The sequence below is a fragment of the Ailuropoda melanoleuca genome, chromosome 5 (genome assembly GCF_002007445.2).
Source record: "Ailuropoda melanoleuca isolate Jingjing chromosome 5, ASM200744v2, whole genome shotgun sequence".
Lineage (NCBI taxonomy): Eukaryota > Metazoa > Chordata > Mammalia > Carnivora > Ursidae > Ailuropoda > Ailuropoda melanoleuca.
In genome coordinates, this window is record NC_048222.1 from 79,583,440 (window position 1) to 79,596,322 (window position 12,883).

At 45.5% G+C, this 12,883-nt stretch overlaps 1 protein-coding gene across 2 annotated transcripts in view; it reads right to left on the reverse strand.

Moving 5' to 3' along the window:
* Positions 1–1,036: 1,036 nt before the first annotated feature.
* Positions 1,037–12,883, reverse strand: part of FBXO16 (F-box protein 16) — a 50,155-nt gene continuing 38,308 nt past the window's right edge. Inside the window, exons 8-9 of one of the 2 annotated variants that reach the window (XM_011224512.3) lie at positions 2,794–3,008; positions 1,037–1,128 (exon numbers count right to left, since the gene is read on the reverse strand). In XM_011224512.3, coding sequence (XP_011222814.1) covers positions 2,826–3,008 — 183 coding nt within the window. In that variant the 3' untranslated portion in view covers positions 1,037–1,128; positions 2,794–2,825. Of the gene's footprint in view, positions 1,129–2,793; positions 3,009–3,503; positions 3,530–12,883 lie in introns of those variants that run through there. The other variant, XM_019799293.2, reaches the window with a different exon arrangement.

The following is a 12,883-nucleotide window of genomic DNA, read 5'->3' on the forward strand; positions in this document are numbered from 1 at the left end:
CATTGGGCCATAAGGGTGGTGTCCTGATCTGATAGGATTGCTGTCCTTGTAAGAAGAGACACCAGGGAAACCCGCCTCCCCCCCGCCCCCACACAGGACCAAGGAGAGGCCATGTGAGCACACAAAGAAAAGGCAACCCCAAAAGGGAGGTCTCACCAGATGCCAACCCTCCCAACACCTTGATCTCGGACTTCTAGCCTCCAGAGCGGGGACACATAAACGTCTGTCGTGTAAGCGCCCAGCCCGCGTGTTTGTCACAGCAGCCCAAGCTGACTAATACAGGGGATGTGCCTACTTCATGTAACTACGCTGGGACCAATGATGAGGAAGGGCCACACAGGGGACCGTCCTGAGACAGTCTATTTCGAAGTGGTCACAAGCATATTGCCCATCCCACATGTTCTTCCAGAACCTTGCAACACTCCCGAGTCGGTGCCTGCTCTGCCTGAAACTGGATAAGCCTCTATGGTCACCAGGGGATAATGGAGTGACACTATGAGACTTGCAAGGCTAGGGCAAGAGAGGCGATTCGGAGTCTACCTGCCTCTCTCTTGGGCTGCTCATCCTTAGAACCCAGGCCTGTGCTATGAGAACCCCAGCCCACATGGAGAGGAACAGGGGCCCCTGCCCTCAGCCCTGGCTGAATGCCCAGTGAAAGTCTCGCATGCACTTCCCTAGCCATGTCCCTACACCATCTTGGAATTGGATCTGCCAGCCCTCTATTGGGAGGGCCAGCGGCTGTTGTGTGGATCAGAGACAAGCTTCCCCAGACCCCTCCCAAACTGCAGATTTATGAGAAGAATGACAGACTGTTGTTGTAAGCAACCAAGTCTGGGGCTGGTTTGTTTTATAGGAATAGATAACCCAAATGTAGCTTAAGACCAAATGTAGCCCCTTGTACTAGACGAGCCCTGCTTTCTCTTGATAGGTCCTTGCCCCAGAAGATGCTGGTTTATTTCAGAAGTGACGGGGACATATTCCAGACTGGCCCATTCAAATATAGGCCCACGATGTGACTGGATCCTGAGGTAATCCAGGGGGGCAAAGCAGGGCAGAATCCTGGAGCCATAGGCCATACCAGCTGCTCAGCTGCCCCTGGCTCCTGAGGGCTGACCATGAGGGCTCCGCCTGCAGGAAGAGGAAATCGTAACTGATAGCCATCTGCTCTGTCCATGGAAAGAACTGTAGGTCTTATCCTGGGTGTGTTGTTTTGTCCTCTTCTCTGCCTCAGAGTCATGTGTTAGTATCACCTTGGGTGGTGCAAACTAATCAATGGTAAGCTGGTCGTGTTTGTCCTATATCAAACATTTGGGCATGCAAACCACCGTATCCTGCGCCATCCTTCCAGGCCACCATTTTGAACCATTCAAAAACAAGTATGTATATCTTTGCTACAGTATGGAATGCAAGAACGTGAGTGTTCAACATTACATGATTGACAAACATTTGGTTTTCTATCATTCTGCTTTACTTAGGTAAGTAAGTATCCTAGAATGGTAACTTATGGGACCTTGAAATGGTTCCATGAGTTGATGGTTTAGTTTAGAATGTATGACTAATATTTTTGCAGCCAAGTAACATTTTCTGCTTTCCAGTGACTCTTTGAAGCCCATTTACATTGCTTGAATAACAATTATAATTCCTTCTTTGGAAATTTTTACATTGTCCCCCTTGTGCTGGTTATTCCTCACTGTCCCACTCATATAATACCCCTCCCACCCACACCTGGCCACATTTCTCCCCAATCTTCTTTGTTCTCTGACTTCTGGATGGGTTTGACTATAGGCAAGTGCTGTTGGAGTATGGGGGGGTGGGGAGAGAGAGGGCTTGGGTCTTCTCCCTCTTCCTTCCCTGCTGGTCTTGTTATCTACAGTGACTGTGTTCCTTTCCCATAGTGCATACATCCTGTTGGGCGGCCCCTCTCCTGTGGCTACAGCTCTCACTGGGTTCCAGGAACAACAGGCCCTTTCCCTTCTGCCTCTTCAGGCCACAGGCTGACAAAGCCTTCCACCGTTGCTAGTTTCTACATGCTTCGCCATCTCATCTTGGTTCTCTTAACCCTCCCTACAGTGTTGTTGTGGGCTGAATTATGTCCCACCCTCTAAAATCCCCCACCCAAATTCCTATATTGAAGTCTTAACCCCCAGGACCTCAAAATGTGACTGTCTTTGGAGAAAGGGTCTTCGAAGAGGTAATTAAGGTTAAATGAGGTCAAATGGATGGGCCCTAATCTAATCTGACTTGTATCCCTATAATAAGAGGCGATTAGGACACAGACCTGCCCAGAAAGGAGACCACATGAAGACATAAGGAGACAGAGCCCTCAGAAGTAACCAACCCTGCCAACATCTTGATCTTAGGGTTCCCAGCCTCCAGAGTGTGAGGAAATAAATGTCCATTGTTTATAAGCCACCCATCTATGGTATTTTTGTTATAGCAGCTGGAAGAGATGAAGACAGTGGTCGTTTGTCATGGTAACTCCAGCCAACAAGACACCGTGGTAAACAGCCCCATCGCTGAACTGCTCAAGTAGCCTTGGGAGTGTGCCGTCTGCATCTTTCTGGGGGCCTGCCCTATGCACCCAATATTACCACTGTTGCTATCCTATGTCCCTTCATCGACCCCAGGGTATCTATCCTCACATTTGTATCTGGGTTTGTAACTCCATCAGCACTTATACCATGAATACCTTTTACTGAAATACTGTAGAGCTCCCTTTCCCAAGTAGGCCCCTAACCTGAAGTTCCTAACAGAGGACCCAAGTGACACCCAGCTCTCCAATGTGTAGAGCACCTTGTCATTTCTGTCACAGTCCTTTCGCATGTTTAAATTAACTTCGGCTCTGGAGCCTGGATGGGTAATGCCTGAAGCCCAGAGTGCCTCTGAAGATGCTGCAGGAGGATTTTCGTGGCTGCTTCGGTGGCTGGAAGCCCTGCCCACGGATGAGGAGACCAGGCGAGATGAGCGGGAACTCGGAGAGGGGCGCTTGGTTCCGCGCTTAGGGACATCTAGGGAGGAAAAAGACACCATTACAGTGACAGCCACTAAAACAGCAGAGAGGAAGCTATATAATTAAGCTTATTTTAATAATGCAAAACAGCTTTCTCAAATTGTAGGGCTGGATGGGGATTTACTGAGACTTCCCAACGTCACCACTCCTAACCCCATGCAATCTTCACCTTGAGCTAAGAATCAGTCTGTTAGTCTCCAAAGTGCTCTCACAACCATAATTTCATTTGAACCTCAAGAAAAATCCACAAGGTAGGTAGGGAAGTATTAGCATCTCCACTTTACAAATCAACGAATCTGAAGAACAGGCCATTTATAGGCCAGCCTGGGTTCACAGAGCAAAAAGGTGTCAGAACCAGGTCAGGAGACTTGAGGCTCTCAGGCCAGGTGAACATTGGTGGAGTTCCCGTGTTTTACACTCACTACTAATCTGTGCATGCACATTCGCTCTAAAAAGGCAAATGTCACAGGTTGACATTCCAACCAAAACTCACAGTGAGAAAGGATTTCTCCTGGACATCTGGCCGTGAGCAGGAAAGGGAAGAGGGAAAGATGGAGAGAACAAGAGAAAGAAAGAACAGGAGCTGAGCTTGCAAGGAGCACAAGTGACGGACTCTGTTAAGTTCCCTCTTATGCTGGCCCCTACGGTGCAGAGAGAGAGAAGGGGACAGGGCAGATACACAGACCCTGACACCTTCCCTGAACACAGTCCCAGTCCCATGACTCCACATTCAGCAGCCACGTCCCAGGCGTCAGATCGGTACCTCCCTCTCATGCTCTGCTGGATATGTTTACCACACGCAAGCTTTCTATTAATCTGGGGAAATCCTACTTGAGACTTCCATTGAATCAGACACTGCTTCAGCCAATGGCTGCTGTCTCCTGTCCTCTCGTCCAGGGAACCGGGTCCCTCATTATTCCACAAAGATGCCCCACACCAGCTGGTCTTGCCTCACACCCTACACCAGCCTCATGTACTCTATTCTGCTCTAAATCTAACCTGTCCTTCAAGTCCATCTTCTCCAAGAAGCTTGGGCATCTTGGCCCTCAGGGATTTTTTTTTTTTTTTTTTTTAGTTTTTAAAAAGGATTTTATTTATTTATTTGAGAGAGCACACAAGCCGGGGGAGGGGTGGAGAGAGAGGGAGGAGCAGAGCCCCACTGAGCAGGGAGTCCCATGTGGGACTCAATCCCAGGACCCTGGGATCATGACCTGAGCTGAAGGCAGATGCTTAACCCACTGAGCCACTCAGGCACCCCAACCCTCAGGGATTTCTGCTTCAGCTGGATTCTTTTTTTTTTTTTTTTAAGATTTTATTTACTTATTTGACAGAGGACAGCCAGTGAGAGAGGGAACACAAGCAGGGGGAGTGGGAGAGGAAGAAGCAGGCTCCCAGCAGAGCAGGGAGCCCAAATGCGGGGCTTGATCCCAGGACCCCAGGATCAGGCCCTGAGCTGAAGGCTGATGCTTAACGACTGAGCCACCCAGTCGCCACCAGCTGGATTCTTGAAGCCATTACTGCCAAGACCTCTGACTTCACACTGAACATATGTTCTAGGACGTTAGTATTAGCGCCTGACCGTAATTATTTATCCCCTGACAAGACCGCAAACTCCCTGAGAGCAAAGATGGAATCTTACAGTTCAATGAATCTATGGTGTACCTGCCTATACATGTTTGTTGATGATTTTTCTGGGGAAAAGGAGGCAAAGCTGGGATTAAATGTAGCAAGATGTGAGAATTGGAGAGGAAAAGGAGGAAGAAATGGGAGCAAATAATCTTCCCTCCTTTGAAGCTTCCAGTGTAGTTTTAAGATCAGTGTAGAGAGGCAATTTTGCTGTTGTTCTAAAATCAACATAGGTAAGAGAACAAATAGAGGTGTTCCTTTGTGCTATTTTGGTAACAATGAAAATAGAATAATACCTGTTGAGTGAAGAAAAGGCCTAGCTCTCTGGGATACAAGAACAGGCTAGTCACACTTCACCTGTAACAGTTTCGAATTTAATCCTATTACTCTGCAAAGCTGATTTATCACTGCGTTTGAGGAAACCCATTCTCCTGAGTCCCCCTGGGTGGTTGGGGAGGACGTTCACATGCCGAGGCAGGCTCCTCTCAAGCTCTCCTTTTTTAGCCAAGGCAGGTTGCAGGGATTCACCCCACACCCCCACCCCCTTGGTAATTGTCATCACCTGTCCGGACTGTTGGGTTTCTCTTCCCTCCAATATCGGCTCTGGGAAGATGGTCTCCTTACATCCACCCTTTCTTTCTGTCTCTGAAAACAACTGCTCAGACCCTCTTCATTTTAAGGCTTTAATGTCCATCATTACAAGAGAAAAGATAAGATTTAAGGGGAAAACATGGGGAAGTTATATAAAGGGCATAAATCTGACAGTCTTGGGTCTTGATCTAAAGCATTTGATGATCTGGTTGAAATAACTGGGAATTTCTTTTATACTGACACCGGGTATGAGATCATAGAAAAGCACGTATTGGTCTCGGTCCCATGTCCCTGGCACACAGCTCAAACCCTTGTAATTTCCTAAGTGATGAAAGCACTTAGGAGCACCTTTTGTTCTATGCAGGTGACTGGATGGGCTCCTGGATGGGGGCTGGTTACTGGAAAGAGTATTGGAAGAGTTCCCATATTCCCATATTCCCAAGTCCCTGATCAGAAGCTTAGAATTTTCAGCCCCACTCACCGTCCTCTGGAGAGGGGGGAGGGGCTAGAAATCGACTTAATAATTGATCTTGCCTCCATAATGGAGCCTCCATAAGAATCCCAATAGGATGGGGTTGCTCTCACAAACACTGTTGTTATGAATTATCTTTACTTATGTGCCGGTCCATCTGCGTAGCCTGTCCTCAGTCTGTTCCCATGGAGAGGCATGGAATCAGCTACCGATCTTCCTCAACTCATGATGGGGTTATGTCCCGGTAAACGCATCATGAATGGAAAATACTGGAAGTCAAAAACTGCATTTAATACACGTAACCCACCTCTGCCTAGCCTCCCTTAAACATGCTCAGAACACTTACATCAGCCTACAGCTGGGCAAAGTCATCAAACACAAAGCCTATTTTATGACAGAGTGTGGACTAGCTCAGGTAACGTATCGAATACTGTACTGAAAGTGAGAAACATATGGTTGTTAAGTGTATCGGCTGTTTATCCTCGTGACTGCGTGGCTGACTGGTTGCCCCTGACCTGCGTCACGACAGAGTGTCACACTGTGTATCGCTAGCCTGGGAAAAGATAAAATCCAAAACTCAAAGTATGGTTTTGACTGAATGTGTATGGCTTTTGCACCACCATAAAGTTGAAAAAAATCGTAAGTTAAGCCACTGGAAGCCAGGGACCTTCTATAATTTAAATATATTTTTCTTGGGACGCCTGGGTGGCTCAGTCGGTTAAGCGTCCAACTTTTGATTTCGACTAAGGTCCTCTCTCAGGGTCGTGGGATTGAGCTCCATATCAGGCTCCATGCTCAGCACAGAGTCTGTGCAGGGAGCCCGATGTGGGGTCCAGCTGTGAGCTGTGGAGGAAGGCTAAACAACCCTAGGCAGGGTTTTGAAATTTAAATCTAAGACCATGGGGTGCCTGGGTGGCTCAGTCAGTTAAGCTTAAACGACTGCCTTCAGCTCAGGTCATGATCCCTGAGTCTGGGGATGAGTCCCACATCGGGCTCCCTGCTCAGCAGTGAGTCTACTTTTCCCTCTGCCCCTCACTCCACTCTCGTGTTCTCTCTCACTCTCTCTCTCAAATAAATAAATGAAATCTTTAAAAAAATAAAATAAAATAAAAATAAATCCAGGACTATATGATGGCACCATTCAGGCTCCCAAGTGAAGTGAGGTAGTGATGTGTCGCAAAATATGCATAGGCCATAAAATTTGAATGGTCATTTGTTAGCAATGATAGTGAATTTGAATTGCAAAACAGCCATGTCTTAGAAAATTGGCTTCTACTGTAGTTTGTGGTGAAATACTATATTACTAAATGTTATACACACACCCGTATATATATACACACACACACACTGTATAAATACCATATAGAGAGTACATGCTATATATATATACATGTATATATATATATATTTTTTTTAAGTAAGCCGTAGGCCCAAAGCAGGACTTGAACTCACAACCCTGAGATCAAAAATCACATGTTCTACTGACTGAGCCAGCCAGGCAGCCCACAAACATGTATTTTTAAAACCCCAGTAGTAGCAGTGCTTAAGTATCTGTCATAACTAATATGTATATAACTAATAATATTACAAAACTCACAAACACAGCTCTTCTCTTCTGGTAGATCCCAAAGAGAAGCCAATTTGTGTCAAATATTTTGTATGTAACTCTTAAGAACAGGTAGCCATTATATGCTGCTGTCTAAATATTCAGCGGAAGAGAAGCAGGTAGAGTCACTCCTGTTGGAAACGCCAGGGTAATTTATTATGCATAGCATCATAAAACAAGAGATAACAAGACGGAACAAGAAAACTATGCTCTGTTAAAGGCAAAGGATAAATGCAAAGACTCTAAGTAGTGGTCCTGCCTGGGAGTTCATTTTGCCCCCAGGATTCTCAGCAAGTAGGCCCTTTCTTCTCTTACGTATCAAAAAGTAACAGCAACCGATACCGTAATTAGTAAGCAGTGGAGTGCGTGCCGCAAGGAATTCACAGCACTGAGTTCAATACACATGCCCTGCTCAGCCCGAGTGTGGAATAAAAAAAACCTATGATGAGGAATGAATGCATGAACATTTGTGCAGGCACAAGACTGTGCAGAGACCACACAGGAAAAAAAAATATGTGGCTCACATTTCAATATACAGGTACTGATGTGACCATTTTTCATATAGTAGACACCATGAGAGAAAGAAAAGACAAAGAAAGATAAAGAAAACTGAGGGGAAGCAAAAGTAAAAGCAAGAAAGAGAAGCTTACTCCATAGGCTGGGGCCTCCTGCCAAGGCCCCCAGGCTGCCTGGTTGACCCCTCCTTCTGCAGCTCCTTACAGGCTCGGGATCTCTCCTGCAGCCTCAGGTGCTGATCTGCTGGGATTTTGATCTTGCTTATTGGTATTACCCATACTTGCTACTATTTACCAAAGGCTTCTTTGAGCCAGGCACTAACCTAAATGCTTTACATCCCCCTCCCAGCCCTGTGAGGTTTGTGTCATTCCTAACTCCATTTTACAGACGAGGAGACAGAACCTCCCAGGGGTTAATAAATGGTCCAAATCACAATCCTGCAAGGCAGTTATCATGATTCCCATTTTACAGATAGAGAAATGGAGGCTCGGAAAGGTTTAGTAACTTATTCAATGTCACTCCATTTAGTTAAAAGAGCTCAAGTCTGTCTGACTGCAAAGCCCATGTTCTTTCTTACTCTGCATTCCAAATGGAATTCTCAGGATTTCACTGCTTGAGCTAAATGATTAAAAATCTCTCCTATAGAGATTTCTCGTTCTACACATCCCAACCAAATAGATGTTAGAAAACAAATACCTGGGGAAGTGATCAGGATTTGAAAGAAATCTATTACAGACTGCCCACAGGAAACCATGGCATACATTTGTTTCATAAACACTTCTGTTAGAATCAACTGAAGTTTCTGAAGCTCCAAGAAAAAGATAGGAGACAGAAACCAGTTTTGATTGGTTGATCTTCAGAACTCAGGAGGGTGATGGATTCCTTCTGGAATTCTATGTAAAGTCACTTTGGCCGCAGCTCTGTCCCTCAGGTAGAAGAGAGCAGGGAGACGACCTGTAGGGGACTGTGGGGTCCCACAGCTCCAGACTGTAGCCTGGAACGGACTTTAAAGATGTTGGAATCTAAACTCTGATTTTCTAAATGGGAAAATGAAAACTCACAGGCTGAGTGACTGCTGGTTAACTGTAGAGCAGGGGACAGAACTCTGGGTTTCCTGATTCTTAAACCATTGTTCGTTCCATGACAAGAATCAGGGATCGCTTTAGAGATATTCTTTTTTCCTCTGCTTCTGACCCAGAGAGGAAAAAAAGAAAAAGGTGAGAAGGCTTGCAGAAGCATTTAAAAAAACAGAACACTAAGAATCAAGTTATCTTGGAAAATGTTGAAGAAGTTAAGTGCAGAGGCTGGAATTAGAGCACAGAAAAAGGAAGTCATATGTGAAGCAATTACGGTAAGCAGGCAATTCGAGGCTTTTGTTACTTGTATTTAGGTGAATGCTCTGAAACGGTAAGCTTTTTGAAATCCGTGGCCAAATCAGAACCTAGAAAGTGATGTGACTTCTAGTTTTTCTTTCTTTCTTTCTTTCTTTCTTTCTTTCTTTCTTTCTTTCTTTCTTTCTTTCTTTTTCTTTCTTTCTTTCTTTCTTCTTTTTTAAAAAGATTTTATTTATTTATGTGACAGAGAGAACACAGCAGGGGGAGTGGGAGAGGAAGAAGCAGGCTCCCAGTGGAGGAGCCCAATGTGGGACTCTATCCTGGACCGCCAGGGTCACGCCCTGAGCCAAAGGCAGACGCTTAACGACTGCGCTACCCAGGCGCCCCCTTGTGACTTCTAGTTTTTAAGTAAAAGTTAAATGTGAGATTAAGGGTATTTCCAATTTTTATACTTAATTTGGTAGGAAAAAGAAGAAAGGAAAAATGACAGGACACAAGATGTCAGCTGGGGTCCTCTGAGTCTTACCTCTATGTCCCCGGGAAAGTCCAAAGCCCGCCCTTGGGTTTTTGTGAATGGTCGGGGGGGGGGGGNGGGGGGGGGGGGGGGGGGCTTTTGTTTTTCTGGTCTTCTAGACTTCTGAGATTTTGCTTTCATGTGTAAATTGAGAATTTATTGCAGAGATGGAAGGCGTGGTTGACGTCCCAGTAAGAGCAAATAAATTCAATTGGACTGGATCCTGGCCCTGCTCCCCTGCCTGTCTGAGCTTCTCTCCACCTGGCTGGCTCTCTCTCCGCCACTTCTGTCTCTCCTCCCCTCTCCCTGCGCACCCCGCTTCCCACGCAGGAGCAGAAACAACAAACTTCCTCTAACCTCTTGCAAAGCAGGTTTTCCCCCCTCTGAAGTCCAGGTGCTTGTAGTATCCAAGCCCTCAAGGTGGCAGCCCTCCTCACAAGCTCCTCAAGGCTTTCCCCCAAGGAGACAGCTCCCTCCTTCCCCTTCCCCAACAGGCACTGCAGTCTGGCTGTTAAGATTTAAAAAAAAAAAAAAAGATTTTTTTGCCATGTCTTTATACACGATGGGAAAATTTCTTAAGTTTAACTATGATAGTAGTACTTGCTATACTGTGGTAGTGTTTCTATTTTTTGTTTTTTCTGTATGGAATTTTATTATCATAACTAAGTGTAATGGACATTTCTTGATATGTATCTAATTTTAATAAACAGTCTTCAAAATCGGAAAGCGTTAGTGATCAGATCTAGGCTTTATTCGCATCTTCTATCAGTGACTCCCCACCCCAGGTGGTTAAAGGGAGGAGCTGTAAAGAGGCAGCTTTAGAATAGAAAGCCTTGAGGGGAAATCAGGTACCCTTTTAAGGGGTGGGTCTTGAAAACTCAAGCCTATTAAAGAACAGAAAACAGCACAAGCTCACTGTTTGGCTTCGAAACTGTTTCCCTCAAGCAGGTTTCTCTTTTGGGAGGCATCTTTCATATTTGGAAGCGGTAAGTCATGTAAGCAAAAAGGGAAGAAGGTGGGTCTCAGCGGCCTCATAGCCACCGTCCTGGAGAGCCAGCTTAAGGGATATTCTCTGTACTCTTTCACGCTCCCGTGCTTTTTCCTGTTCCAACCTTTCCACTTCCCGAAGCTCTACCTTCTCCGAGTATCCAGGTATTTTCTGCTTACAGGGACAAGGAAAATTTAGTGTTCAGGTCTCAGGTACCTTCTGGGAGGCTTTGTCCGTCTGTCCCTCTCATCCTCACCTCTGTAATGTGCTCCCCTGAGTTCTGCCTGCTCACCTGTTTCCCTAGTTCCTCCTGAAATCTCCCTGCATACACCTATCTAAATGAGGTCAGAACTTTCCATCGAACAGCACAGGGTTCTCTCCATGGCAACTGCACTGGGCTGTGTCCACCACCCTCTCTCTACAGCAGCAGTTCTCAGAGTTTTACTCCCTTCTCTCCTTTGGTCCCCTCATTGCATTTCCTCAAAACCCATTTCTTCCCTCTTGGGTCCCACATCCAGCATTTCCTAATTTTCACCAGCGCCTTGCAACACTGAGGAGGCTGCTTCTTTCCTCTGAGCTCCGTGGCCCACGGGGAGGGCGAACTGCCACCGCGTGGAGACTGGGCCTGAGCCACTCACAGCCTCGCTGCCCAGCACAGCCCGGCTTGTCACAGGCGTCATTACCGACAGAAAGATCCTAGCACGCTTCTGGAGGGTTCAAAGATGCCTTACGCTCCTTACCCAAACCGTTAAGCATAAATAGTGGCGATAATTCGTATATTTACATCAACAGTACAGTAGATCAATCCGAGCGCACGCTTCATTTTATTCATGGCTTCGTTGTTCTCCATCGTTGTTTAATTTGCCTGGTTTCCCCTCCAGCCTTCACGAGCACAACTTTTAAAGTTTAGAAATATAATGAATTTTTTAACTTAAGCAAGCCCTCCTAAGTGTGTGACAGATGGCTAATGTCAAAAGCCTCTGGGGAAGGCTTCTGTGTAGCCTTTGATTTTGTTGTTTTGACTGTGCTGATAATTTGTAAGCATACATCAACCATCAACTTTTATCATCCTTTAAATTCCCGGCTCTCCCCCCGGATTTCTCGGCTACTCCTGGCCTAGAAGAGGCCGGGAAGCCAGGCAGAAACATGCCTCAATGGCCTGTGTGATAAGCCTCATAATGTTATTCTTCTCAATTAATGGTTTTCACTGACAATTTTACTGCTCGGCTTTAAGCTTCCCCATTCCCTTGGGCATCTGTACATATCCAGTCCAACAAAATTGGCCCCGCAGAATACATACAGACTGTCTTATTTTTAAAAAAGCTCATTTTAAAAAGCTCTCTCTTTTTTTGAAACATAACACTTGAAAATACATTTAACCAGAAGGTAATAGAGCTTTAAAGCAGAGCTATAAAAGTGATTTATTCATGAGTACATACTTACTCCACTCCCAACTGACATCCATTTTATATTAATTTTCCTTGTGTGTGTAACCTCAGCTACTTTCTGGATCTTTCCTACTAAAACGAACTTTTTATTCCACCCTTATTCCCTTCTACTTTGCTCCAAAGACTCTCATATGGGCTAAGAGGGATCCACTGAGGGTACAGAACCACAATTTGGGCAACTCCGCTATGGAATAATAATGCTCCCTAGTCACAATCGCTGACTCTGTTAGGTAGTCAATTAGCTCTTTTTTAATTGGGGAAAGAAAAGGTCCTCATTAATTTTTTTCTGAAGTTACTTGAAATGCACTTTTATAATCATACTCCACTGGCAGCAGGAAAGCTATGGAAAGTACACCTTTTTCTTAGGTGAGTGCAACCTTCACTCTACAGGTAAGTAATTTCTTTTTTTTTTTTTTTTTAAGATTTTATTTAGGGACCCCTGGGTGGCTCAGTCAGTTAAGCGGTTAAGCGGCTGCCTTTGGCTCAGGTCATGATCCCAGGGTCCTGGGATCAGCAGGGAGCCTGCTTCTCCCTCTACCTGCCACTCCCACTGCTTGTGCACTCTCTTTCTCCCTCTCTCTCTGATAAATAAATAAATAAACAAATAAATAAATAAATAAATAAAATCTTTAAAAAAAGATTTTTTAAATTTATTTACTTGAGGGGCGCCTGGGTGGCACAGTGGTTAAGCGTCTGCCTTCGGCTCAGGGCGTGATCCCGGCGTTCTGGGATCGAGCCCCACATCAGGCTCCTCCACTGTGAGCCTGCTTCTTCCTCT